General features: G+C 41.3%; 1 protein-coding gene across 4 annotated transcripts in view; it reads right to left on the reverse strand.

The window, feature by feature from the left end:
- The window catches only part of TTYH3 (tweety family member 3), an 85790-nt gene that overhangs the window by 35293 nt on the left and 23495 nt on the right, over window positions 1-27002 (reverse strand). For all 4 annotated transcript variants that reach the window (XR_004693527.2, XM_035130510.2, XM_035130512.2 and 1 more), the window contains exons 2-5: window positions 11271-11440; window positions 5094-5205; window positions 3690-3910; window positions 3232-3327 (exon numbers count right to left, since the gene is read on the reverse strand). Coding sequence is in view for 3 of the 4 variants with exons in the window: in XM_035130510.2 (XP_034986401.2) it covers window positions 3232-3327; window positions 3690-3910; window positions 5094-5205; window positions 11271-11440 (599 nt within the window). In the remaining variant the exon portion in view is untranslated. The remainder of the gene's footprint in view (window positions 1-3231; window positions 3328-3689; window positions 3911-5093; window positions 5206-11270; window positions 11441-27002) is intronic.

Consider the following 27002-nt stretch of genomic DNA (forward strand, 5'->3'; position numbering starts at 1 on the left):
TTCTTTGGATTTCATAGAATCATAGAGTTGGAAGAGACCACAAGGGCCATCCAGTCCAACCCCCTGCCAAGCAGGAAACACCATCAAAGCATTCTTGACATATGGCTGTCAAGCCTCTGCTTAAAGACCTCCAAAGAAGGAGATTCCACCACACTTCTTGGCAGCAAATTCCACTGTCGAACAGCTCTTACTGTCAGGAAGTTCTTCCTAATGTTTAGGTGGAATCTTCTTTCTTGTAGTTTGAATCCATTGCTCCGTGTCCGCTTCTCTGGAGCAGCAGAAAACAACCTTTCTCCCTCCACTATATGACATCATTTTATATATTTGAACATTTCAGCCCTTATCACTGCTGAAAATCCTTAGAACCGGCATCTAATTCTTAAGTCCAGGTCTCTGGAATTCTTGAATATTGCCAGTAAAACACACCAGAAGATACTATGTTAATAACAGTCTTTTGAACACTAAAACACAGATTTTCATTATTGTGTATACATGACAATAAGCAAATCCTGTTATTAAAATGTAGGCACTCCTTTATGCACATCTAGCTACTTTGGAAAACTACACCCAAACATCACAAAACCCACTGCACAAATAGAAAACAAAAGCCACAACAGAAATAAAGCGATGGGACAATTAATCAAGATGATGATGATGACTTGGGTTTTGGCATCCCATTGAGTCATGACTGTGATATCTGAATTGATAAGCAATGGTTTGCAAACAGCTTGCAAACCATGGTTTGAAGGGGGTTTAAAGTCATAGCTTGTATGAGCTATGGTCTGATGTGATGATGACTATACTGTATGGACAAACTGGATGTTTATTTATTAGATACATTTATTACACTTTCTTCACCAGAGGTCCCAAAGCATGTTGCATCATTACAAATCAGTAAAACACAATACAAAAATAACGAATCACTAAAACAGCTTATTCTTTTTTTCATTTGCTTTTATGTTTTATACTGCATTATTAAGGCTGTATTTTTGTTTTAATGGATATTGTTTTTCTATTTTACATTGTGTATACTACTTAAAATGCTTTTAAATGAACAAACAAGCAGTAGTTACTGCCTTTGCTCTGCCTACTGAGGCTGCTGCACCATGGATACAGGAGTGAACTCTTGTAGGGGACTGCTGAGAGAACAAAAACCAAAACATGTAAGAAGCTCTAAACTACGATTTGCATTCTAGTAATTTTGGAAGCTCAAACCATAAATTATGGTTACCATACACCACCAGTGCTTTTCCCCCCCTTAAAAATGTTTAGGGGTACTCTCATTTCCCTACTCATATTGAAATACTACCCCTCATTAGATTATTTAAGGGTATGCAGACCCCTGCGTCCGTCCCCCCGAAAAAAGTACTGCCATACACCATGACTTAAAAGCTGCTTTTGGTATGATGTCTGAACTGGACCAAAACATACATACACTGGGTTTAAATTCTTCACAGGGTACATTGTTATACGGTATTGATGATACAGCCAAGGGACTATCACCTGGTCTCAAGAACTTCCTTTCTGGGTAAGATGACAGAGGGGCATGGGGGAACAACTGCAGATATTCATGGATGACACTGCGTCCATGCCAGTCTGGAGTCGGGCCTGAGTTTGGGTCTGAATTGTCACCCTGATGGATGACCTTTGTAGAGAGGAGGACAGGGGGAGTGGATGCTCCTTCTGCTCAATTTCTCAGCAGTTTCAAAATCCCCGCCTCTTGCACACACAAATTACCGTGTTTCTCCGAAAATAAGACACTGTCTTATATTTATTTTTCCTCAAGAAGACACACTATGGCTTATTTTCAGGGGATGTCTTATTTTTTTATTACGTAAGGGGGAGCCGACCTTGTTGATGGGGCTGCCTGCACCTCTCTGGTCACCTCCAAGCCTCCTTCCCACTGGAGGGGCCACCCTCCAGCTGCTGCCCGTCTTCTTTACCGCTCCGTGCCAGTACGCTGCATAGCCACACCTATCCAGGGCCGTCTTAAGGGCACTGCCAGCGGGGCTGGAGCTGTTGCCGGGAGGCACTGCGTCCAGCCTCCCCTCTTCCTTGGTGCCCTCCAGAACTGCGCCTATCACTATGTCATATTTTCAGGGTACGGCTTATATTGCACAAATGCTTAGAAATCCTGCTACGGTTTATTTTATGGGTATGTTTTATTTTCTGGGAAACACGGTATGACCTTGATCTGCCATATGTATATGCAGCCTGATCCTATGTATAGTTACTCTGAAATCTTGACCCACTGATTTCATGAGCAGATACTCCCAGATCACAGAGGGAAAGTTTGTATTTAGATCAACTGAATTATGTGGTACCACCGAAGCACCAACTGTGTAAAAGAGGTATGCAAATCCTTGAAAATATTAAGCTCTAGCCACATCTTGTGACTTCTCAAGTCATAATGAAAACCATCACGTGTTATTGTATGATTTTAACTTGTCAAAACAAGGGCTTTAATTTACACAGCTTGATCTTTTTTGTGCAATACACTTTCACAAGCAATAAGGAAGCTACAGATATGCAATCCTTCTGACTCCATCAACTCCATCAACTGTGTGGATAAGTAAGTTTCTCCTGAACCACAGAATGGTAGCTGGTGTTTTGCATTTTGTTTAAGCACCTCAACGCCTTCTTTTATCACTTTTACCCTTTTCTTTCCAAGAAACACATTCTTCATAGTAAGCATTCCCCGTCCTGCCCGCAAAATGCCTGGATTTAAAGCCTCTGTAATGTGAGGTCCATCTCTAAATTAAATACACAAGTTCAACTTCTGAGTGCATAAAGATACACTGCAAATGACCAATATGCAGGTGAACAGTGCACTTGAAGAGCATCATCATCTTAACCATATTAAAAGGTCTATTACAATAAGCACATCCCCTCTGGTAAGATAAAAGCACACCATAGGGACTAGGCAACTTTTTAAGATGTGGCATTTCCAACCCATACATGCATTTGAAGAACATTTTCTCATCTTTCCAAGTTCAAAGATGGACACAAGCAACTGCGCAACTGTTACATGAATGCACTTTCTTGTTAATGCTTCCCAGAAAAAGCCACGGCCCTGTCAGAAAAAAAACCTCCAAACGACCTTTTTGAATGCAGCATCGCTCACTGAGTAAACACTACTTAATAGTGTATGGAAGTCTTGAAGGGCACAGAACTGAAGATTAAAACAAACTCATTTTAATACCTTCAAATACTGTTTCCACATCAACCTACCCCACAAGAATGGCCTTTGAGTTTCTAATTAGTCCAAATAGCACCAGCAAACATATTAGGACATGGAACATGAGTAAGCCCAGGTATCCCAGCCACCTGTAGCAAAACGAAAACACAGATTAAAAACAACACAGGAGACAATTAAAATGTGCAACAGTGAAAAGCAAGTCTGGGACAAGCAATGCAATCTTCTGATTCCCACACCCACTACAGAGATTGAGCAATGAATGCTACAAAGCTCATTTGCTTTGGCTTGGAGTGACATGCCATTGCATCATTATCATCACATCAATATCAAGGCAATAAATGCTCAAAAACCTTTCTATTTAAAAGAGTGGGGATCCTAGCACTTCAAACTACAGAAAGATAGCATAGGAAGCTGAAGCTTGAACACTCAGCTTGAACAAGCACCAAAACAGCATAAAAAACACACATGTAAGAGTACACAGCCTGCTTACCTGTACCAGTCATACAGATCAATACGACCTGCCAGCAATTCTAGAGAGATGTCATCATTCTTCCAGAAAGGAATCTCTGTTGTCTGCCTCACAAGTTCATCCAAGAGTCCTTGGAGCTTTTGAACCACATGCAGGTAATCTGTCTGTTTAGCAAACATTACCTCCAGGAACCCCAAGTTGGGCTCTGCTGTTTTGTTCAGAGCAACTGCAATGTTTTGCACCTGTGGATAAAGAAAGACAGACATGAGTTCTCCACATCAGCACAGGCACACACATGAAAGTAAAGGGCTAGCAAGTTGGTCAGCTTCAAGTGAGAAGCTCTAAAGCAGCTTATCTATCATATCCAAAAACTAGCAATGCAGCTAATTGCAATGATATTGATTTGCCCCATTAACACTCTCACACAAATCTGACAATGCATGCAGAAATACATACTAATAATCTCTTCAGGACAGGACAGACAGGAATAGATGCTTTGTCTAATAGAATTTCACCAAGCATCCGGACTTTGCTGCTATGTGGCAAGGATAACCTCCTACCACAATCTTCTCAAGCAAAATTTGGGCAAATTCAGCCTGTCTCTTCTACAGGGAGCGTACTTTATTGCTCAGTGGTTGAGGGCTGCTCCAGTGAAAAGAGAGAACATTCCCTTTTCTTTGTGGGCTCAACTCCATCATACCATAATAGACTATTGCTCACTTGAAGACAAAGCAGGCCATGTGGTATCACTTTTGTGTGACTGCCTCACATGTTGCACTGAGAAATTATTTGCGATTATTTGTCCCATGAGGACAACTTCCTACTTGCTCTACAATGAAAACAGGTGCTAGATGTGCCATTTGCAGTATCTCCACTTCTAGACTTAGTGAAACAGGAATCCTTCCACTTAACAATCTGCAATTTACCCTGCAAAAAAGAGGGCTAGCCCTGTTTTTAAGGGTTTAACCTAAGCATCTTCATGTAAGGAATCTCAGATAACTAAGATTAGAAAAGGCCCAGGATTGCTGCTACCAGAGTATTGGGCTAACTGGATTATTGGTATGGCTCCCTAAGAGGCAGTTCTTTATATTCTCATTATCAAGCAGTACAGGTGTAAATTAACATTGTGGTTTTGCTGTTTTTTGTGTGTATTGTTGCTGCTCAGGAGGGCTGGGGGAAGCATTAACATGCAGCAGCTTGAACCAAGCATAATCGTGATGGAACATTACTTTATTTAACAGATTTGACTTGCTTGGATATTTTTAGAACAAGGAATGAAAAGAAATAGAACTGCATTTCCTTCTGCTAATGGAAGCTGTCAAGGACTTGTTGGGAGGCAGATAAGAACAGAGAGGCAGACACACAGGTGGGTTCTCACCTGAGGACAAGGTTTCAACCACAGCTCTCTCCCTCTCTTCCACTTACCCGGTCTTGGACTCCTGCAACAGTGAGATTGGCATGCCGCAATGAAGATGTTAGCCGATGAATGCCATCACTGGTCTCCCCATTTCCATAGAAGCCAACAGCTATGCCAGCACTGTGGGGAGACAAAATAGGAAAGAGATTGAACATTTCAATCTATGCAGGCAGCTGCAAACTTATTCCTTGTAGTCTGAAATTCTCCACAGGAAGAGAACAGTATACTCTGGGCTGTAAGAAAGGTTGCAACTGGACAATTATAATCCCAAAAAGAAAGAATAAGAAAAAAAACTTTTTGTTTGTTTGCTTTCTTTAGCTCTGGATTCTAGCTAGAAGTGTGATACACAAAGCTGATGGCCTACTCACTACTGAGCAATAGTTTTAGGACAGGGAACATTTTACTGTTCCACCTGCTCATATGTTCCAGCCCATTGCAGTTGACTCTGAGGCACCTCCAAGGGTGCAGATAGTTCATGTGGGATGGGGAGTAATAATAATAATTTTAATAATAATTTATTATTTATACCCCGTCCATCTGGCTGGAGAAGCCTATTGAGTCTGCATGGACTGATTCACATTTCAGGGAAAGACAGGAAGTTGTGGCCAGGCTGCCTTTCAGGGAATGTTGCCCACCATTGCTGATGCCATTGAGGAAGTCCCGATAAACCAAAGAACTCCAGATGACAGCTTAGAAACCACTGCTTTAAGAGAACAATACAGGAGATGTGGACTTTCTAGATTTCAAATCAAGGCTTCCAGGCTTTCTACCTTGAACTTTTGGCAGGTTACACATTCTAGCCACCCAACTGGTAGAAGAAACCACCTACCTAACACAGGATACCAGAAATCTTTCAGTTTAAAATGAGACAAGAAACCGCCCATTCCAAAAGAAAACCATCAGCGGCATCACATTTGCTTTTCATGCTCAACACTGAATGATGACCAACAGGGGAAGTTACCTTCCTAAATCTATACAATGTACCACCCAGAATATCACAGTGACAGGAGATCTGTACCTCAGAAGTTAGCAAAACGAATGGATATGCTTCTTTGTATTCAGAATACCCCTGGTGTTTCCCATAATGCAGATGGTGTTGCTACAAGCAGAGCAGCTATGGAAATCTGGTTCATTTTGCACACAACACATTATTATTATTATTATTATTATTATTATTATTATTATTATTATTATTATTTATTACTTATATCCTGCCCATCTGGCTGGGTTTCCCCAGCCAATCTGGGCGGCTTCCAACAGATTAAAAATACATTAAACCATCAGTCATTAAAAAACTTTCCTAAACGGGGCTGCCTTAAGATGTATTCTAATAATAATAATAATAGTAACAATATATTATTACTATTACTATTATTATTATTATTATTATTAATACCCCACCCATCTGGCTGGGTTTTCCCAGCCACTCTGGGCGGCTTCCAACAGACATTAAAATATAATAATAAACGCCAGATAGTTGTTTATTCCTTTGACATCTGATGGGAGGGAGTTCCACAGGGCGGGAGCCACTACCATTTAGGCCTTCTGTATGGTTCCCTGTAACGTTGCTTCTTGCAGTGAAGGAACTGCCCGAAGGTCCTCGGTGCTGGATCTCAGGGTCCGGGCTGAACGATGGGGGTGGAGACACTCCTTCAGGCCAAACTCATGGCTTAATGTGAATGCACAAACACACAAGACTGCAGGCTCCCAGAGAGGCAATTGCAGCCATTCTGCTCCTCCTCTAGTTCTGCCTTCCATACCGCTTGAAAATACTAATGTCCTGAACCCAGTGCATATGAAGAACCATCTTCTCTCATTTGAGCCCAGCCCTCAACCCAAACCATCCTCTGAGGTCATTTTTGGGTTTCCTTCTTCTGAGGTCACGCGAGTAGCAACAAGGTTCTTCCTGCAGCAGTGCAACATTTCTGGAATACCTTCCACATAGATGTTTGCCTATGTTGCTTTCATTTAGGCATCAGATGATAAGGTTATCCTTTTGGATTTTCAAGCGATTCACTGCAGTTTCAATTTTCCTCATTTGATAATTATTATTATTTTTACAAAGAATAAGTTGCAATTTAACTATAGGCCATTTCAAGTATCAATAGAAATGTGGCATAGAAATATTGTAAATAGGAATGAAAGCTGTCGTGTTGAATTGACTCAGGACACAGAAATTATCCACAATTAATTAAAACATTTCTATACTGCGTCCCATGTTGGTCCCTGAGGTGGTGTTCAACAATACTGAAATGTGTATCAAAACACCTAAAGGGTGAGCAGGCAGGCAGGCAGGCAGCAGGAACAGTCCTTAGGCTGCATATTTAGGCTGGTGGAAGGTCTAAGAATATGAGAATGTAACTGTTACAGGTTGCCATCCCAGCAGATGGAGAAAAGCAAAAATCTGTCACCTGAGGTGACACAAGTCCAAGGGCTGAAATAGGTACAGATGGCCCCATAAGATCACAATCTCCTAACTTACCTTCCTCTAGTGAACAAAGGCACGTATCTGGTGACGAGATAAGCTTTCATCTTTGTGTCAGGCAAAAAGCGGATAATCCCCACTGATTGTAACTGAACCATTTTTAAAAAATTTTTTAAAGGGTTTAACCCACACAGTTGTTGTATGAATTAGACAGAGGTCAGCTGGAGGTAAAATAATGGGCCACATGGGGGAAGAAAGCTGTCTTGCCACGTGAAAAGGCAAGGGACCCAATGAGATCATTTAATAAGATATGGCATCAACTAGGAGTTTGGAGGTGTGGGCTTGTTTAAAATATGGTTACCAGATTTTTTCCCCAATGAATCTGGGGACACTTTTTTCTTTTTGAAGCTGAGTAGCAACAGGGAGTCAGTAGTGGGGATGGTGAGGCAAAAGACCCTGGGCCCAAGCACACATGCATATTGTATAAAGGTGCAAAGCCCTTCTTTCGCACCCTGTGAAACATAAATGTGCAAAGTTTTTTTTAAAAAAACCTGGGCAATGGCCGGCTGGCTGCGACTCCCGAGCCTCCCTCGATCAGTCAAAACAAAGGGGGAAGGGGGCAGGAGATCTGTACTGCTGGACGTTCCCAGTTCCCCTTTGGCAGTGGCGACCAATATATATTAATATATACCGTATTTCTCACTTTATAAGATGCACTTTATCCCTCCCAAAAAGGAAGGGGGAAAGTCTGTGCGTCCTATGAAGCGAAGGTGAGAGCCAGAGCCAGAGCCTTCCTTGTCTCTCTCTCTCTTTCTCTCTCTCTCACCCCTTCCTTCCTTCCCTCCCTCCCTCTTCCAACTTGAATAAAATATTGGGGGGGCAGGTAAGCCCCACCTCACATACCGTATCAGCCTTTCTCAACCTATGGTTCCCCAGATGTTGTTGAACTACAACTCCCATTGCTCCTAGCTAGCAAGGCCAGAGCTCAGGGATGATGGGAGTTGAGGGATGATGGGAGTTGTAGTCCAACAACTGGGGACGCACAGGTTGAGAACTGCTGCAATTGATCTCAAGGCAAAGTTCATGCACACTGTAATGAATGACAATGCCCATCAACATGGGGGGGGGAATTCCTCAAATATTTAATGGGGGAGGTACCTAGGCCTCTAGGAGTTGGCTGCTATGCCTAGGACAATTCAAGAAAGCAAAATTTTTTTTTCTTGTTTTCCTCCTCTAAAAACTAGGTGCTTCCTATGGTCAGGTGTGTTTTATGGAGCGAAAAATACGGTGCATAGCCCCTCCTCCATTTCCTAAGAAGAGACCGACCATCCACAAAAGTCTCATCTTCACAAGTTAATATTGCAGTGGCAGCAAAACATCTTTAATTAAAGGGATTTTACAAGCTGAATCCTTAAAAAAAAGAACCTTTGTTACTCCTGGGGATGAGTTAATTTTCCCATCTAATTACCACCTTATTCTTCAACATTGGGAGAAAGTGCTATTTCTGGGAGAGCTGTAAAAGCTGCATTTCAACATCTGTTTGCATGTTATTTCTGCTAAATGCAGTTGTTCAAGACATTTCCCAATGATCAGAACCAATCTTTCCGGAATCTCCTGGACATATCCAGAATACTGTAGCTGCAAGCAGTGTCTGTGTGGAAATTGGCTAAATATTCGGAGGTATGGCAGCTCATGCTGGCAGTGTCGTTTTTGTTGATTCTTCTCAGAAATAGCTCAAAAATGTCCAATTTTGCCCAAAAAGCTTAACAACTTTGGCAAAAACTACAAAAAGCTCAACAACCTTTCTGTTGTTGGGATCCCTAACTTTCTGCTCTTGTTTCTCTGGTGTTTAATTAATAATATAATATAATATAATATAATATAATATAATATAATATAATATAATATAATATAATATAATATAATAATACCCTTCATCTGAGAATCTCAGGAAGGTTCACAATATATAATGATGATGATGATGATGATAATTCCAATACTTTCTACAATTTCCAAAGATCACAAGCAAAGCACACCTCAGAAAATCTACAGAAAATCATAGGTACAGCAGTGGGTTAGTTGCCAAGGAAGGTCCGATAAAAGGGCTAGAAATACCACCCTTTAAAAGACTGGCAGTGAATTTTTCTAATTGCTCAAGATGTCAAGAGATCAGAAATAGCTACAAGGACCATTGGCTGAAGTTTTCCCTTTGTAAACTGCTGATCAGTCTTTTGATGAATGCAATTTAAAACACAGAGAGGCATCAAAATAGCTCTGTGGATAGACAGAGGTCACCCCTGTGTGCTGCAATATATAGTTTGAAAGCAAATCTATCTCAAACTTTCAGGCACAAAGAACAGAACTTCTGCCCTGTCCAATGTTCTATCACTTTAGAAAAATGCTCCATGAAACATATCTGTCTGTGGGCAAATAAGTTCATTATTACTCATGCTAACAGAATAACCAATTTGTACCTATCATCATCCCACAATCAAGAGCAGAGAGGTGAGGAGCCCCATTCCCTCTACCGTCTGCCCTGTTCTAAGTCTCAGGTGGTGAAAAAACTTGCTTGCTTGCACTTCCTGCTCTTGCCATTCAAACACAAGCAAATAAACTCTCCAAGGTTTTTTTAATTCTGTGAATTCCTTTTTTAAAATGGGGTAAGAAGAGTAGCTTACTAGCTGTGCATAGCACAAAACAAGCAAACAACAAAAGATTTCCACAAAAATCAAGTCAGGAGAAGACTATAAGGATAAGACATTTGAAGGAATTTTCAGATATTCCTGAAGGTTAGAAAAACAACAAAGATAGAACGCCAGCTTGACACTGCAGAACTACATGTTTGTTTCTATTCTAAGAACAGTATGACCTTGAATGGGAGATTACCTCCACATGCTGCTCTCAGAGGAAAGCATTACAATCACTCTTGCAGTTTTTAGTATGCTCTGTGCATGCAGATAACTGATAATCAAGTTAGCACTTGATGGAAACAATTCCCTCTTGCAAAGATAATGGGCCCATTCAGCTGGCCTGCCCCCACTGATGGATCCTGGTGGATTCCTGGTGGTCTGGGGGATGTGTTGTAGGATCAGTTTCAGTTTACATACAGTGGTGCCTCGCAATACGAATTAAATTCGTTCCGCGAGTCAATTCGTTTTGCGAAAAATTCGTCTTGCGAATCGCGGTTTCCCATAGGAATGCATAGAAATTTCTCTTTTTTGCCCATAGGAACACATTAATTAAATTTCAATGCATTCCTATGGGAAACCGCGATTCGCAAGATGAATTTTTCGCAAAACGAATTCGTCTTGCGAGTCACCATCAGATCGCAAGACGCATTCGTCTTGCGAAAAATTCGTCTTGCAGGGCATTCGTCTTGCGAGGTACCACTGTACTCTGATGATGTGGATTTTCTAAGCTAGGCCTTGCCCACAGGTTTCAAATCCATAAATAGGTTTATGAACAGACACGATGCTAAGCCAACAGTTTCACCACAGATCTACCCTGACTTAAGCAGCCCAATAAACCTGGATCAGGAAGAGACCAAAGTTTATTTACACTTACTATGGAGCCTGCTAGGGAAGAGAATACTATCTTGAATCATAGACTGGTGAAGGTTGTGTTTGAAAAGCTACAACTTTGGGTAGCTGGCGGAGTAAATGTGGCAGCAGTGGCAGAATGAGAAGGCAACTTTATCTCTGCCTTTGTCAGATTAGTTCTGTTTGCCCTTCTGTTAGTTTGGAGGAGGGGGAGGACTTACCTGCAGACCAGAGTTGCAATGATGACACACCAGGCTGTACAGCAGCAATCTGCATTCAGCTGTTCTTCAGTTTTCCGATGGCGACAACATAACCAGAAGGAATAGAAAAGGAGGAAGAGGAGATCCAGAGCAAGGCAGGAGAGAGCAACACCACCCAACAGCAAGAGGGCCTGAGGAAGAGAGAAAAAAACCAGTTAACTGAGAGACATTTCCATAGCAGAAATATACAAAACCACCTCTGTGGCCCAATTGCTGCGATCTCCACAAGTACTATTGCTCACAAAATCTTGAGAGGCCAGTAAATAAGGAATTCCCTTTTAAAATCCAGATTGAGTCACAGGGGGAGGACTTTACCTGGACTGTATTTTTGTGAGGGCTATTTCACGTTTACAGCTTTTCCAACATGCAGTAACATGTTTCAATAAAGTTGAAAATGGGTGAACTTGGCAGAATGATTATGTGCTTGATAAATTTCCGCAAGACACATACTGTGCCATGTTTCTCCGAAACTAAGACACCGTCTTATATTTTTCCTAAAACACACACACACACAATGCTATGGCTTATTTTCAGGGGATGTCTTTTTTCCCCTCCTCCTCCTGCCGCGGCCGGCATTGCTGCTGCGCCTATCACTATGTCTTATTTTCGGGGTATGGCTTATATTCCTTGAATGCTTAAAAATCCTGCTACGGCTTATTTTATGGCTACGTCTTATTTTCGGAGAAACAGGGTATATGGCAATATGACCCTGAATACAAATATCTAAGCAGCAGGAAATTGCTGCAAACGTTTTGTTTTCATATGCAGATCCTTTTTCCTTTTGTTAAATACCTTTGCATCACTGATTAGCACTGGTATGTTTAAAAGGGGGCATATTTTTGAAGTATGGAGGGCTGAAGGTCACAAACATTGGCTACCACATGAGCTGGCTCCTGTCATATGAAAGGGGCTCTTAAACCCACTCCTCCTCAATATGAATAGATGAGGTTTTGTAAAGCCCTTCATTAATGTGCAGTTTTAAACTGAAAGCTAAGCCTGTGAGAAAACATTTTCTTTCATATAGTTTATTGCACAGTGTCATAATTTAGGCTGATGGTTAAGTACACTGGCAGCATACATTGTGGCCACAGAATTCACTGCGCAGCCAAATGAGTCTCTAAACCTCCAAATCTGGGAAGAATGCGTGTAGTTAACTTCTTTGCTTTTCTCAGATTGCATGCACGTAGACAACAGAAAAAGCATAGTAAGAGGAGTGCCATCATGGTAGAAGTTAAAGGGTTATTCTGGGGGCTACATGGGGAACTTAGGGAGCCTATCCCTCCCAGACTTATCTTTATTAGCACTATGCCAGAGTGATGCTTTTAAGAAGTTACAAATCTTTCCCATAACCCTTTTAAATCTTCATACTGTTCTTCCCCTCCACCCAAATTGCTTCCCTTTTCTGCTCTTTTTCATTTCCCCCTACTTCTAAATTAGCGTGCCTTCTTTCTAGATTTGCTACAAGGATTATTTAAGACAAGTTGATCAATTGCATCGCATCATGAATGGGATAGCTTTGGTTATGTGACATCACTGAGGGCAAAACAGAGCCAACTGAGAAAGTGGGCCATGCTGGAGTAGTTTCTGCAAAGTCCTAACCCCCACACTGTACCATCTCATTTCCAGTGCAGGAGAAGTGTGAATCACCATTTGCTGGGTGAAATGGCATGCAATGGTTGGCTGCAAGCTAGGAAAGGAGGTAATGCGTGAGATTGGGGTTCCTTTAAGGCTTGTTCAGGTAGTACCAAACCACTGTTTGGTATTACATCTATACCAACTCAGTATGAGGAACTCTGATGTCATTCTAGCATGACTTATTCAAATTCATTCATTTCCTACAAGTTAAACACACACACACACACACACACACACACACACACACACACACACACAATACTTGAACCAATTGCTTTTTGGACACAAATCTGGAGGTTTCTGAGTGTAAAATGATACTGAATTGCAAGTCCTAGAATGGAGCCCAAGAGATTTGTGCCAATACAGTAATGTTAGTAACATTCATTCCACAGAAAAATCTGTCCCAGAAATGTGCAATAGAAGGGATTTTATTTTTAATCAGCTATGTCTCTTTTGCCCTTCTCGTCTCTTGCAATCCTGATAAAATTACAGAAAGTATGAATAAAAACTCTCCCTTGGCCTTGGAAATGACATTAAAAATACTATAATTAAATGAACAGTTAGTCCTTAAAACAGTTGACTGCCACTATACAATTGAAATATCACAAAAACGCCTGCTGAAAAGAAAGCACACACATTTGTGCTTCTCCCTGCAGGGAAACTTTGTGAGGAACGCCAAAGCTTTCAGCTAAGCAAATACCACTGTTTGCAGAATGACAGATTGCCTACTACATTCCACCCATGTGGCAAAGGAGTTGCCCCAGGATTTCAGAATACAACTACAGTTGTACCTTGTTTTGCGACCGGGATCCGTTCTGCAGACCTGGCCACTAGCCGAAAAGGACACAGGGCAAAGCATCGTGTCTGTGCACGCGCACAGAGCAGTTTGTGCTTCTGCGTATGCGGAAAACCTGGAAGTAACCTGTTCCGGGAATTCTGGGTTTGCTGCGGACGTTCGCTGGAATGGACACTAGACGAGGTGGACGTTCGCGGAGGTATTAATGTAGTTTGGAACAACCTTCCCTAAGCTGGTGCCCTCTTAATGCTGTTGAATTCCAATTTCCATTAGCCCCAGTTATCATGACCAAGGTGTACTGAGGATCGGATCTGAAGTCCAACACGCAGGCTACCCCTGGCCCACTCAGACCACTAGCAGCATCCCAGTGTCTTCAAGCAGAGGGGGGATTCTCCCATTTGTGGTCCATTTTCCTGGTGATCCCAGGGACTGAAGCTGCAACCCCCTGCATGCAAAGTCAATGCCCTAATACTGAACTAAAGTTCTGACTCAAGGAGGAGTAAAAATGATAAATTCTCAAAATGAACAAATATTTTGTCTGTTGCTCCTACTTCTCATTTCAATGCAGCACTGTAAAAGGCAAGTTATATTTAAAAACAAAACAAGCTGAAGTTGTGCTAAGGCATTTATTATAGAACCTGTGGTCTGCAATACTCATTTTGCAGCAAACTCATCTAAAATAGCATGCTACTTCGAGTTATCTCTTAACCATGGTTAAGACAGCAGCAGGATTGTGAAAGATTTGAGACAATTCCCTCCTTTCACACAAAAAAAGAAAAGAAAAGAAACAACCCTCAAATGATCCCTACTACAAAAGTCTGCATGCACATACACTCTTAGGAGCTTACTGGAGTTTCCACTGTATCATGCCAAAGGGTGACATCATTTGCTCCTTGCTCCTTTGCAACCATTCTCAGAGGTGTATTAAAAGGACCAGGGGCCGGTGAAATGTTTTTAGAGTTCTACATGCCACATTTACCATTTGAAGGCAGTGAAGGGCGTTTTATGTTGCCAAAGTGACTTTTGGAAATGGACAAACACAAACCACCATTGAATGGTAATTCTTTCTAAGATGCACAGCATAGGGCAAACTCCTGTCCTCCAGATGTTTGGGACTACAACTCCCTAGCTAACAGGACCAGTGGTCAGGGATGATGGGAATTGTAGACCCAAACATCTGGAGGGCCAGAGTTTGCTTATGCCTGACATAAAAGGTAAAGGGGCTCCTGACCATCAGGTCCAGTCGTGTCCGACTCTGGGGTTGCGGCGCTCATCTCGCTCTATAGGCCGAGGGAGCCGGCGTTTGTCCGCAGACAGCTTCCAGGTCATGTGGCCAGCATGACAAAGCTGCTTCTGGCGAACCAGAGCAGCATACAGAAACGCCGTTTACCTTCCCGCCGGAGCGGTCCCTATTTATCTACTACTTTGAGGTGCTTTCAAACTGCTAGGTGGGCAGGAGCTGGGACCGAACAACGGGAGCTCACCCCATTGCAGGGATTCGAACCGCCGACCTTCTGATCAGCAAGCCCTAGACTCTGTGGTTTAACCCACAGCGCCACCTGGGTCCTGACATAGGCATTCACAAATATCAGACCTCTCCACAAACCCAGCCAAACGCTGAAGAGCAATGTAGCATGTGGGCAGGCAACCGCAACCTGGGTAGTCTAGGAGCTGGCGCACTGAACAAGCTGGTGAGACCCAGGTTCAAAACACCACTTGGTCACAAAGCTTGATTAGTGATCTACCCTATAGGATTGTTGCAAATGTAAAAGGGAGGAAGCATGCAAACGTGCCCTGAACCCATTGGAGGAAGGGTAGAACAAAAATACTGTTAATTGCTATTATTATTTAACAACTTCCTACATGAAATGGTGTCAGAATTGGACTGAGAGAGCTTTCCCCATAGTTGAGGTGCTGGTATGTTAGCAACCTCCAAGGAGGGGTCACAGGTACCCGATTCGTTCATCACTACGCTAATTTCAAGTATGAACCACTCCTGAGTTGTACATAGACTCGGAGTCCTGCAGGGAAGTTGTTCTTTTCCATTTTATCAGTATACTTGCTGAAAGCTTCTCTGCAGAACAATGATTTAGAAAAGGATAATCTCTCCCGCTCTCCAAATGCAGTTTGTACTGACACATCCCCACAGACTAAATCTTTATTAAATGAAGCTTAGCTCAAATTTGGCAGGCTGTCAACTGAGCATGCTCACTGAAAAGACAGATTTCCTCACAGAAGCTGCTGCAAGTCCAACAAAATGGATGCTTCAGTTGTTTTGCATTAACTGTGTCTAAGGCAGCTAACCTGCAAGGTAGGAAATGCAGAGTTCAGCAACAGCTTGTTTACATCACTCTTTGAAGCAGTAAACCCTCAAATAGATGAACAAGAACCATAAAGATTACCTTATCAGCCTCAAAAGAAATTACTCTCAAGCAGATAGAAAACAGAAGGTGTCCCAATAGCATGCTTACATAACATGGGTATGGAAAAACAACATACATCTCTGCTATCAGAATTTGCAATCAATGGAATTGGATAGTGGTGTATCATAGCCATCTATGCATCATGAAGCATTTACACTACACAGTGTAAGGAAAGATCTGGCGCATCTCCAGATTCAGGGGGGTGGCGGGGGGGAAGAGAAATATTCCACTACCGGAAAGCTTTGAAAATTCACTCTGCACCAAGTATCACTGATTCTGGGATCAAACTGGGAACCTTGAGCCTAAGTCTTAGTCTAGTGAGGTAACTGGGGGGGGGGGAGAGGTATCCTTTTTCTTTTCATGAATCTGTTATGTCCCTGCAAAATACGAGTTTTAACTGCATCAGGACACAAATAAAACAGGCCTCATTTTCTTTTTGCCAGCGGATGCCTTCAATATGCAACAACTCAGTTGTCCTCAACATTCTTTTGGCCCTTGAAGTCACTGATCATAAGTCCTTGCTAGGCTACACAATTTTCTGTTAATTTATAAATTAATATACTTCTGCAGACCTGTGTCCTCAAGTACATAGTAACTCAGCACAAGCAAATTTTTGTGGTTTCATTTGAAATCCATCTGTTAAAGCTAAAATGAAATGGTCACAGATATTCATTTTAGTGTTTTTAAACTATTCTTATCAAAATGTCAGAAATAGTTATGAGTTGTAAGGGTCTTCAAGTTGGTGGCCTGCAGACGTTTCCAGCTGGTATTTGTTCCTAAGTGAATGAACCAATAGTGCAATAGAATAATGAACTGACACTAGTACATTAAGTCAATACTGTATATACATTCACACACCAGACTCAAACGAATCTTCATCAGCGGCATCCACTGTACTGAAAATAACCACAGGATAATTCACTGACATGCTAGCCTGCATTTCCTCCTGCTACATCCAACTAAAGCGTCAACTATAACTGGCCATTTTCTTTATGGCAACCAAATTCAGTTGGAGCAGGGATAAGGAGCAGCAAGCACTCCCAGAAAAGGAAAGGTCGGTGTGACATTGTTCATGTGAATAAACTGCATTCAATGTTGAGGATAGATTCTTGTTTCTGTTGCCTCATATTATTTCTTTTGACTCAAAGTCCTAAACTGGACAACTCTTGCCTTCAGCAAGATGTTCTTTTTCTGCCTTTCCTTGTAGCCTAAATGTCACTGCAATGAATACTTCAACCCAAAATGAGGTCTCTCACAATGACCCAGCAAGGGAGGTAACTCCATCAATGTCCCCAGCTCCCACCTATGGACACAGTATTCAGACTCTTAGCTCAATTACGTACTGCCAAAGGCTTTATTCTTAACATCATCACTACAATGACCAAACATGATCAGGTTGCAGGTTACATGGTTCTGAAGTTTACAGCGCAGTCCTAAGGTACATGGCTAGGCATAAGCTATGATGCTGTCCCACCACTTGATGTGGCCCCTGAAATCCCGTTTTGAAGAGTAGAGTGGGCAGTCATTTGCACAGTTGTCATCCCAAGGCAAGGGACTAGGTGAGCAAAGGACAGGGTATAAATGTCTTAAACAAAGCAAGTAAATTAACACGTGTGCAGGCAAACACACAAATATTGACCAACTGGTTAATATTTCAATCAACTCTACCCATTTCCAGCATTTAGATATGAGTAAAGGTCAAGAAAACATAGGCTTGAGTGCCACCTCCCCATTTTAAAGCCTGTTTTAGTTACTACTTATTTATGGAAAGATTAAGAAATTAAAAAATTCATTAACATCCTGAGTGCATAGATGTGAACTGAGGTTCTTCAAAATACAGGGAACCTTTTAAAATAGCTGCTGCCGCTCCCATCAGATGAACAGCTGGCATTACTAAAATGCCAGAGGTGGGAATGCATTATCTAAATAGCCATTTGTTTTTCCAAAGCCCACAGGGCACAACAATATGAAATTACTGGAAATTTATGTTAAAAATAAATTGCTGGGGAAATCAAAAAGGAACAATCCGATATATAGAGGGGGGGAGAGAGAGAGAGAATGCTATGTGAGAAATGGAAACTGGAAACATGTCACTGGAAATCTATCAAGCAAGAATATAGATTTCCTGTTAAACGTGAAAACAACAGATGATCCTCAGGGTCCCTTTCCAACTCTACAACTCTTATGATTTTATGTCAGGAGAGGGAGAATTCAATTTGGGGAGAAGCAGCTATGTTAGACTTGCAAGGACAGTGGAGCAAACAGGGATCTGAATCCAGGTTGCCTAGCTCCAAGCGCAGCAGAACCACACTGGTTTTCACATCAGCAGATGCTGCCTCTTAAAGATCTAATGTGCTTTTTATAAACAGTGAGATGAGCTAATCTGCTGGAATATTACCAGAAGCAGCTGAAATAAGTGGCTTGAATATTTTAAATGCTAACGCTCAAAGAAGAATTAAAAACAAAAGAAAGCAGTACATTAAAAAAAGATCTCAAAGGGATGCTCCAGTCTACAACCTGACGTTTTGTCACATCTAATGTCCTCAGGCTGCCCTAACCGCTACAATTGATTTGGGTGGTGGAAATCTCTCTCTTTAATGTCCATGTTTTCCAAACAGGCTTTAGTACTCAGTCAACCTGGGAGCTCCCTCTTTGTATCACCAACTGCACTGACTGTTGCAAGGTCTGTAACATGCCCTTAGCGACACAGAGACAAAATATTCAGTTGTATTGCGACAAATTCCAGAAGAAGCAGCCATGTTAGTCTGTGGCAACAATACAGCTTCTGAAGTGCTGCAGTGCTTTAGAAGCTAATTGGTTTGCTGTAGTCTGAGTGTTTAGCAAGCAACAGCCTACTCTTCATTTTAACCAAGCCACAAGCACAAGAAGAATCCCATTTGAGTGTTCTGAAGATGGATTGGTTTGTTAGATTGAAAAGAATTTCAAAGAGGAAGTATTCATGTGTAACCACTGGAAAATGACATATGAAAATAAGAGGGTCGTTTCATATATTAGCTGCTTTTGACTAGAACCTATTCTTTTGGCAGAGCTCATTTCAGAAATCTAAACAAGAAACTCCATTATGGAATGGATTGCGACCCACAACTGGGCTAAGCCCCAAGCTAAGATCAGCAGTCCTTTTTCCTTTTTAGAAGAGAAAAAAAGCAGACTAATACAGGGAGGAAATCATAAGTGGGTACTGTGTTGCAGGTTGGATACACAGTACTGGAATATGGAGAACACACACAGCAGAGAAATGAATTCAACCTGAAAACTATTGTAATTATGAGTCTAATTGTCAAGAGGAAAAACTATTATTCATTCATTCAATTTTTTTACCTGCCATTTACCATCAGGTCCAAGGGAGTCACAAGCATTTAAAATTCAACATTAAAAACAGATTAAACAAATTCTATTCACGGGAATCAGAAGGGTCTCAGGTGTCCAAGACCAGGGTAAAGGGGTATGCCTTCAGCAAACATTGGAAACTATAATGAAGGTGCTAGACACACCTCTGTGGGGAGGTAGGTAATTCCCAAATGGTTTTGCTATTTTGGGATATTCAATTGGGAATGGGAATACTCCTTTAAGTGGATTACCGCCTAGGACCCTCCTACTTACGGGACCGTCTCTCCCAGTATGCCCCGCGGAGGACCTTAAGATCCATAAATAGTAACACCTTAGAGGTCCCGGGCCCAAAGGAAATCAGATTAGACTCAACTAGAACCAGGGCCTTCTCTTTTTAAAAAAAAAATAAATTTTATTCCATTTTCCAATTTATCAAATTAAAATAAAAAAAACAATCTTTTATACAGAACATCTTATATTTTCATCTTACATCTTGCTCTGCCGAGCTGTGACTTCCCCCCCTCCCTTCATGCGGGTTTCATGTTAACTCCATTTTTTGCAGTTCCTTTTTAAGTTTTTAGTCAATTCATAGGATTTATTTCAGTCCTGCAAGTGTTTTTAGAGATCTACAGTTTTCCTCCATATAGTCCACATATTTGCTCCAGTCCTTTTGAAACCTTGTCTCACCTTGGTCACGGATCTTGCAAGTCAGTCTAGCAAGTTCAGCATAGTCCATCATTTTTATCTGCCACTCCTCAATTGTAGGTAGTTCCTGTAATTTCCATTTTTGGGCTAACAATGTCCTAGCCGCGGTTGTCGCATACATAAACAGTACTTGATCTTCTTTTCTAATCTCTCCTCCTATTATTCCTAACAAAAATGCTTCTGGTTTTTTTGGAAAAGTGTATTTAAACATCTTTTTCAACTCATTATAAAGCATCTCCCAAAATCTTTTTACCTTATCGCATGTCCACCACATATGATAAAATTCACCATCTCTCTCTTTACACTTCCAGCACGTTCTATCACTCATTCTATACATTTTAGCTAATTTAACTGGTGTTAGATACCATCTATAAATCATCTTATATATATTTTCTTTCAAGGCAGTACATGCAGTAAATCTTAAAGTTTGGTTCCATAATTTCAACCACGCATCATATTCAATATTATGCCCAAAATCCTTTGCCCATTTAATCATCACCTCTTTTGTCAACTCATCTTTTGTATACCATTCTAACAACAAGTCATACATTTTTGACAGAAGCTTTGTTTTGCCTTCTAGCACTTCTATTTGAAATTTGGACCTTTTGTCCTCAAATCCTATTTTCCTATCCTCTCTAAGAACATCATTTATTTGATGGTATTGTATCCATCCTGTTAAGACTCCTTTAATTTCTTCATAAGGTTTCAGTCTCCAGCCTTTTTCAGTTTTTGTCAAAATTTCCTCGTACGTGGCCCGCCTCCCCTCCATATTTACTTTCTTAACTCTTAATACCTCTACTGGTGAAACCCACCATGGTGTTTTAGTCTCTAACAGCATTTTGTTTCTTTCCCATACCTCGTACAGAGATCTTCTTATCACTTCTCAGCACTGGCCCCGACCTGGTGGAATGCTCAGTCTCCTGAGACCAGGGTCCTGTGGGACCTGATTTCTTTCCTCAGGGCCTGTAAGACAAAGTTGTTCCGCCTGGCATTTGGCCTGGGGACAACCTGATCCTCTTCCCCATTTTCCCTTTCTTTTTCCCTTTTGTATGAGGCTGCATTTTTTATTTTATTTTTTTATTTTAATGTATTTAGTCTTGTTGTTGAGTTGTATTTTAACTACAGTGGTACCTCGGAAGACGAAATTAATTCGTTCCACAAGTCATTTTGTGTTGAGATAATTTCGTCTTGCGAAATGCGATTTCCCATAGGGATGCATTGAAATTTAATCAATGTGTTTCTATTGGGAGGGGGTGAAAAAAAAGGTGCCGACTCACCTGCCATGGCCGCTCCGGAAGTTTTTAAGGCTCAGGGGAGGGGGAAGCAGGAGGTGGGCCAGGGAGAGGCTCCCTCCCTCCTTCCCCAGCAGCCGGACCCTCGTGCCCAACCAGACAGCCAACAGGCAGGCAGGCAGGCAGGCAGGCAGGCAGGCTTAAGGTGAGTGAGGGGGGGATCCGGCTGCTGCGGAAGCCGGGCAATGGTGGGCGGCGGAAGTGCGAGGTGGCCGGGCTCTGGGTGATGGCGGCAGAAGCCCTGCTTCGTCTTGCGAAGTTTTCTATGGCATGACCATAGAAAACTTCGTCTTCAGTCTGCCAAAAAATTGCAAAACGTTGTTGTCTTGCAATTTTTTTGTGCCGCGGGGCGTTCGTCTAGCGAGATACCACTGTAGTTGTTTCATATTTGGTGTTAGCCGGTCTGAGCCCAGCCTTGGCTGGCGAGGGCGGGGTATAAATAAAAATGTATTCATTATTATTATTATTATTATTATTATTATTATTATTATTATTATTATTCATAGGTGGCATAAACCTCCACCAAGGCTAATCAGCATAATGACAAACAAAAGTTTTAAGCGTTGAAGAGGATGGGGCATAAAGAGTTCTTTATAAACTTGCCTTGGGACTGCCCTAAGATTTCTTTATAATGGGAGATGATTTTCGGAGAAATTAATGTTGCCAACGACCGAACTTAATATGCACTCCTGCAACTGGCACTTCAAAACCTTTGGAAGGGTGAAAATTAAGATTTAATACATGAAATGCTGATTTCCATTGCTGCTAGCAGCATGAATTGAAGTTGCAAATAGCTGGAAGACAGCTGACAATCATTTCAGTTGTAGATTCATAGGAATACGGCTATGGTGGAAAAATTACCTTCAGTATAAGACTTTGTAAACTGCTTTCAGGTTGTTGTTTTTAATAATCAATTGGTATATAAACATTATGAAATAAAATATATAATATTTAAATATTATGAAATAAAACTGTCCAAAGGAAAAGGAAAACCAATGGACTGTTTTGCAATTTGCTGACATAGTCCATGAATGGAGCCCAAACATAAACAGAACCTACGCATATCTAATGCTTTCTTGAAACTCTGGGGCCATAGCTAAAGTATGTTTTGTCATACTTCTTTCTTTTTCAAATGATGTTGTAATTAGGTATACATCCATTTTTGGTGTATATGGAAGAGATCTATTGGTTACCTAGTTAATTGCCTTGTTATTTTGGTAATCAATAAAATATAGTTTTTAAAAAAAACTGCAAGCAGCCCCAGTCAGGATGGTCAGTAGTAAAGGATGGTGGGAGCTGTGGTGTATCTAGAGGGCCACAGCTTCTTCAGCTCTTAACTACTGTATATGCAAACTGAAGCTGAAAGCTGAATGCACTGAATTTTAAAATAAACTATTTCAAATTAAGAGCATATCCCTAACGCGATCAAAAGCCAAGTTCCTTCAAGCACTCACCCCAAAAGCAATGACTGCACATCTTGCTGTCTCTTTCCATAAATATCTCCTTTTCTGGCTGCTCCTTCAGCATTTCTTTAAAAGAAACATTTGCTTAATGCTGTGTGTGTGTGCGCGCGCGCATCCTTTGAATTTAATAGGGTGCATATGGATTCTTTACATGTGGAGTTGTGTGTCCATATACAAAGAGAGTGAATGGAGGCTGGTTGCTGTTGTTGTTTTTATTGGTGTCCTTGATTCCAAGTTCATTTCTAGCACCATGAACACCAAATACTATTCATCTTCCTTCAACATTAAAGGAACTAACATTCAAATTAAAATCGACAACATACAGGAAACAGATAAAACCACCCAAGACCTACAACAATTATAGCTGAAGACTGCATTTCTGAACCACTGAGACTCAAACCACTTTCCTCAGTACTGCAGGACCTGACAGGGGCAGCCACTCAGCTAAGAGGACTTGTTCAGAAAACTTTTTAAATATTTTCAAAAAAGAAATTAACTTCTAGCTTGCTTTAAGGGATTGTGTGCATTGTCATGTTTTTCAAGCTGACAATATGAAGCCTAGGTGGCTTGCTGCAATCAAAATGGAAGTAAACATTTTACTCTGAAGAATAGTCTGAAAATGGTAACAATGCATAGGTGGTCCCATCTAAGATAGAGGGACTTGGAAGGATACTGTTATGTGGCTCTTGAAGGGATGTGGGCTTTTTTTTATCCATGTTATCATTTGCCACAGACGTTATCTGTTACATGGGCCACTAGAAAGAACCGTCTTAGAGTTAAACAACTGCAGCGTTCTTTGAATGATAAAGAAACAAAGCCCTGAAGCCACAGTATGTGTGATGGTCCCTAGTTCAATCCTTGGCATCTCTGGGTAGGAATGGAAAAACTCCTGTCTGAAAGAGTGCAGAGCCCATATAGCAGACAATACTGAGCTGGATGGACAAATAATCTGACCTGATTCCTTGATTATTTATCCTGGGAACACATTAACACCCGGGGAACATCGGAACAACTGCAATAGCTAGCAGCTTTTTGAAAAGCAAAACTTGTTTTATTTCTAAGAATAACCACCAGCACATGAATCATTTTCCACATTTAAAAAATGGCAAATCTGCTTCCTATACTATTTGGAAACTATAGTGGGAAAATAGCTGCACCCAAAGTTGGCTTTCCAAAACAAAGAGTCTGACAGTTCATATATTTAAATCCCACCTTTTAAACCAAACAGGAAGCTTAAAGCAGATAATAATCTAAAACCTATAGGTTAAGGGGAATCTAACCTGAGTGGTTAATAAAAAAATTCCTTCAGTAGCACCTTAAAGACCAACTAAGTTTATATTTTGGTATGAGCTTTCGTGTGCATGCACACTTCTTCAGATACACTAGAAACAGAAGTGTCAGACCCTATATATATACAGAGGGTGGTGGGGGTGGGTGGGAATGGGAGATGGGCTGATGGGAGTGGTAAACCTGTAGATGGGTGTTAATGGCTGCTGATGGCTGCAATTAGTCCTGGGCTGAGGTGCTAAAGAAAGCTTGATCATGCATAATGAGATAAGAATCCGATATCTCTATTCATCCCAGGTGCTTCCATGGTTTTAAGCTTGGTAATGATTTCCAATTCAGCAACTTCCCTTTCCAGTCTGTTCCTGAAATTTCTCTGTAATAAAACAGCTGTTTTGAGATCTTGTATAGAATGTCCTGGGAGATTGAAGTGTTCTCCTACTGGTTTTTCAGTCTTATGGTTCCTGATGTCAGATTTATGTCCATTTATCCTTTGGCGTAGGGTTTGGCCTGTTTGTCCAATATAGAGAGCTGAAGGGCACCGTTGGCATTTGATGGCATACACAATGTTAGAAGATGAGCAATTAAATAGTCCTGAGATGGTATGTTGGATGTTGTTGGGGCCAGTAGTGATGTTGTCCGGGTGTATGTGGCAGCAAAGTTGGCATCTGGGTTTATTGCAGGCTCTGGTACCAGTGTCCATGTTAAGTCTGGTGGTTGTAACATGGACTTAACATGGACACTGGTACCAGAGCCTGCAATAAACCCAGATGCCAACTTTGCTGCCACATACACCCGGACAACATCATTACTGGCCCCAACAACATCCAACATACCATCTCAGGACTATTTAATTGCTCATCTTCTAACATTGTGTATGCCATCAAATGCCAACGGTGCCCTTCAGCTCTCTATATTGGACAAACAGGCCAAACCCTACGCCAAAGGATAAATGGACATAAATCTGACATCAGGAACCATAAGACTGAAAAACCAGTAGGAGAACACTTCAATCTCCCAGGACATTCTATACAAGATCTCAAAACAGCTGTTTTATTACAGAGAAATTTCAGGAACAGACTGGAAAGGGAAGTTGCTGAATTGGAAATCATTACCAAGCTTAAAACCATGGAAGCACCTGGGATGAATAGAGATATCGGATTCTTATCTCATTATGCATGATCAAGCTTTCTTTAGCACCTCAGCCCAGGACTAATTGCAGCCATCAGCAGCCATTAACACCCATCTACAGGTTTACCACTCCCATCAGCCCATCTCCCATTCCCACCCACCCCCACCACCCTCTGTATATATATAGGGTCTGACACTTCTGTTTCTAGTGTATCTGAAGAAGTGTGCATGCACACGAAAGCTCATACCAAAATATAAACTTAGTTGGTCTTTAAGGTGCTACTAAAGGAATTTTTTTATTTTGCTTCGACTCAGACCAACACGGCTACCTACCTGTAACTGAGTGGTTAATGTGCATAACAACTGGCCATTGTGCACATTCACCAGGTCTCGTGGAGAATGTGCACATAATCCTTCTATGAAGAGAGAACTGTACACGTTTCCCAGTCAATATACATAATCTCCCACAGACCTCGGTAACTGTGCATATATCAGCTGAATTTCATATATTCTCTTATCATTATGCAAAATCCCCAACAGGCTCTGATAAATGTGTGTATCTCAACTGCAAGTTGTACACCCACCAGGTAATATGCACATTTTCCTATCAGTATGCAGTCTCAGCTGTTTCCGCTGTAAGTTGAGCAGCTCAATTCCGATGGAAATTTCTCCATTGAGTTTTACAGAACTGTAGAGTTGGAAGGGACCTCAAGGGTCATCTAGTTCAACCCCTGCAATTCAGGAATCTCAACTAAAGCAGCAATGACAGATGACCATCCACCCTCTGCTTAAAAACCTCCAAGGAAGGAGAGTCTACCACCTTCTGAGGAGGTCTGTTCTACTGTCAAACAAGTTCTTCCTAACATTCAGTCAAGTTCTTCCTAACATTCAGTCACAATCTTCTTTCTTGTAACTTGAAGCCATTGGTTCAGGTTCTAACCAATCCGTATAGGCGCAAAACTAGTTTGCTAGACAGCTATTTAAATGATATGAAATGGCCAAAACCCGCTTTAAGTTCAAGGAAATCACAGGATTTTTTTTCTTTTTTTAAAAAAAACCCCAATGACTTCCATGTACAATACTTTTGGACCAATGTGAACTAGAGCTTCCCACAACAGGCTAATCAGACAACTTCACTAAAGACTAGCAGAACAATATATGGAGACTTGAGATAAAAAGTTCCGGATCTGTGGAGTGATAAATCCATTTTAAGATGCTGATGCTTTTATTTTGAGGTACAGACTATTTTAGAAGAGGTGCGCACTTGGGGCAAAAGCTTAGCTCCATTCCTCCAAGAGGAAAAGGGTGTCAACAAAAACTGTTTATGCTTCAATCTTGTAAGACAAGTCATCTTAGATTTATTCTCTATTACCACACTTGCAAGTGGCTGATGAATTTCACAGTTGCACAGCAACATGAAAACCTAATGAGGCGAGAGGTTGACTGTCAGAGAAAACTCAGTGCTCCATCCCTCTGCCACTCAAGGTCTGTCAGTGGAGAAAAACAGGCACTGAAATGGCTTCAAACACACTGACTAGAACTTTGCACAGGGTGTTATTTTTCTTTCTAAATGGTTGGGGAATACCAGCAAAATGCAAAATGGGGGGTTATGCAGA

This window comes from Zootoca vivipara, chromosome 14 (assembly GCF_963506605.1).
Source record: "Zootoca vivipara chromosome 14, rZooViv1.1, whole genome shotgun sequence".
Classification (NCBI taxonomy): domain Eukaryota; kingdom Metazoa; phylum Chordata; class Lepidosauria; order Squamata; family Lacertidae; genus Zootoca; species Zootoca vivipara.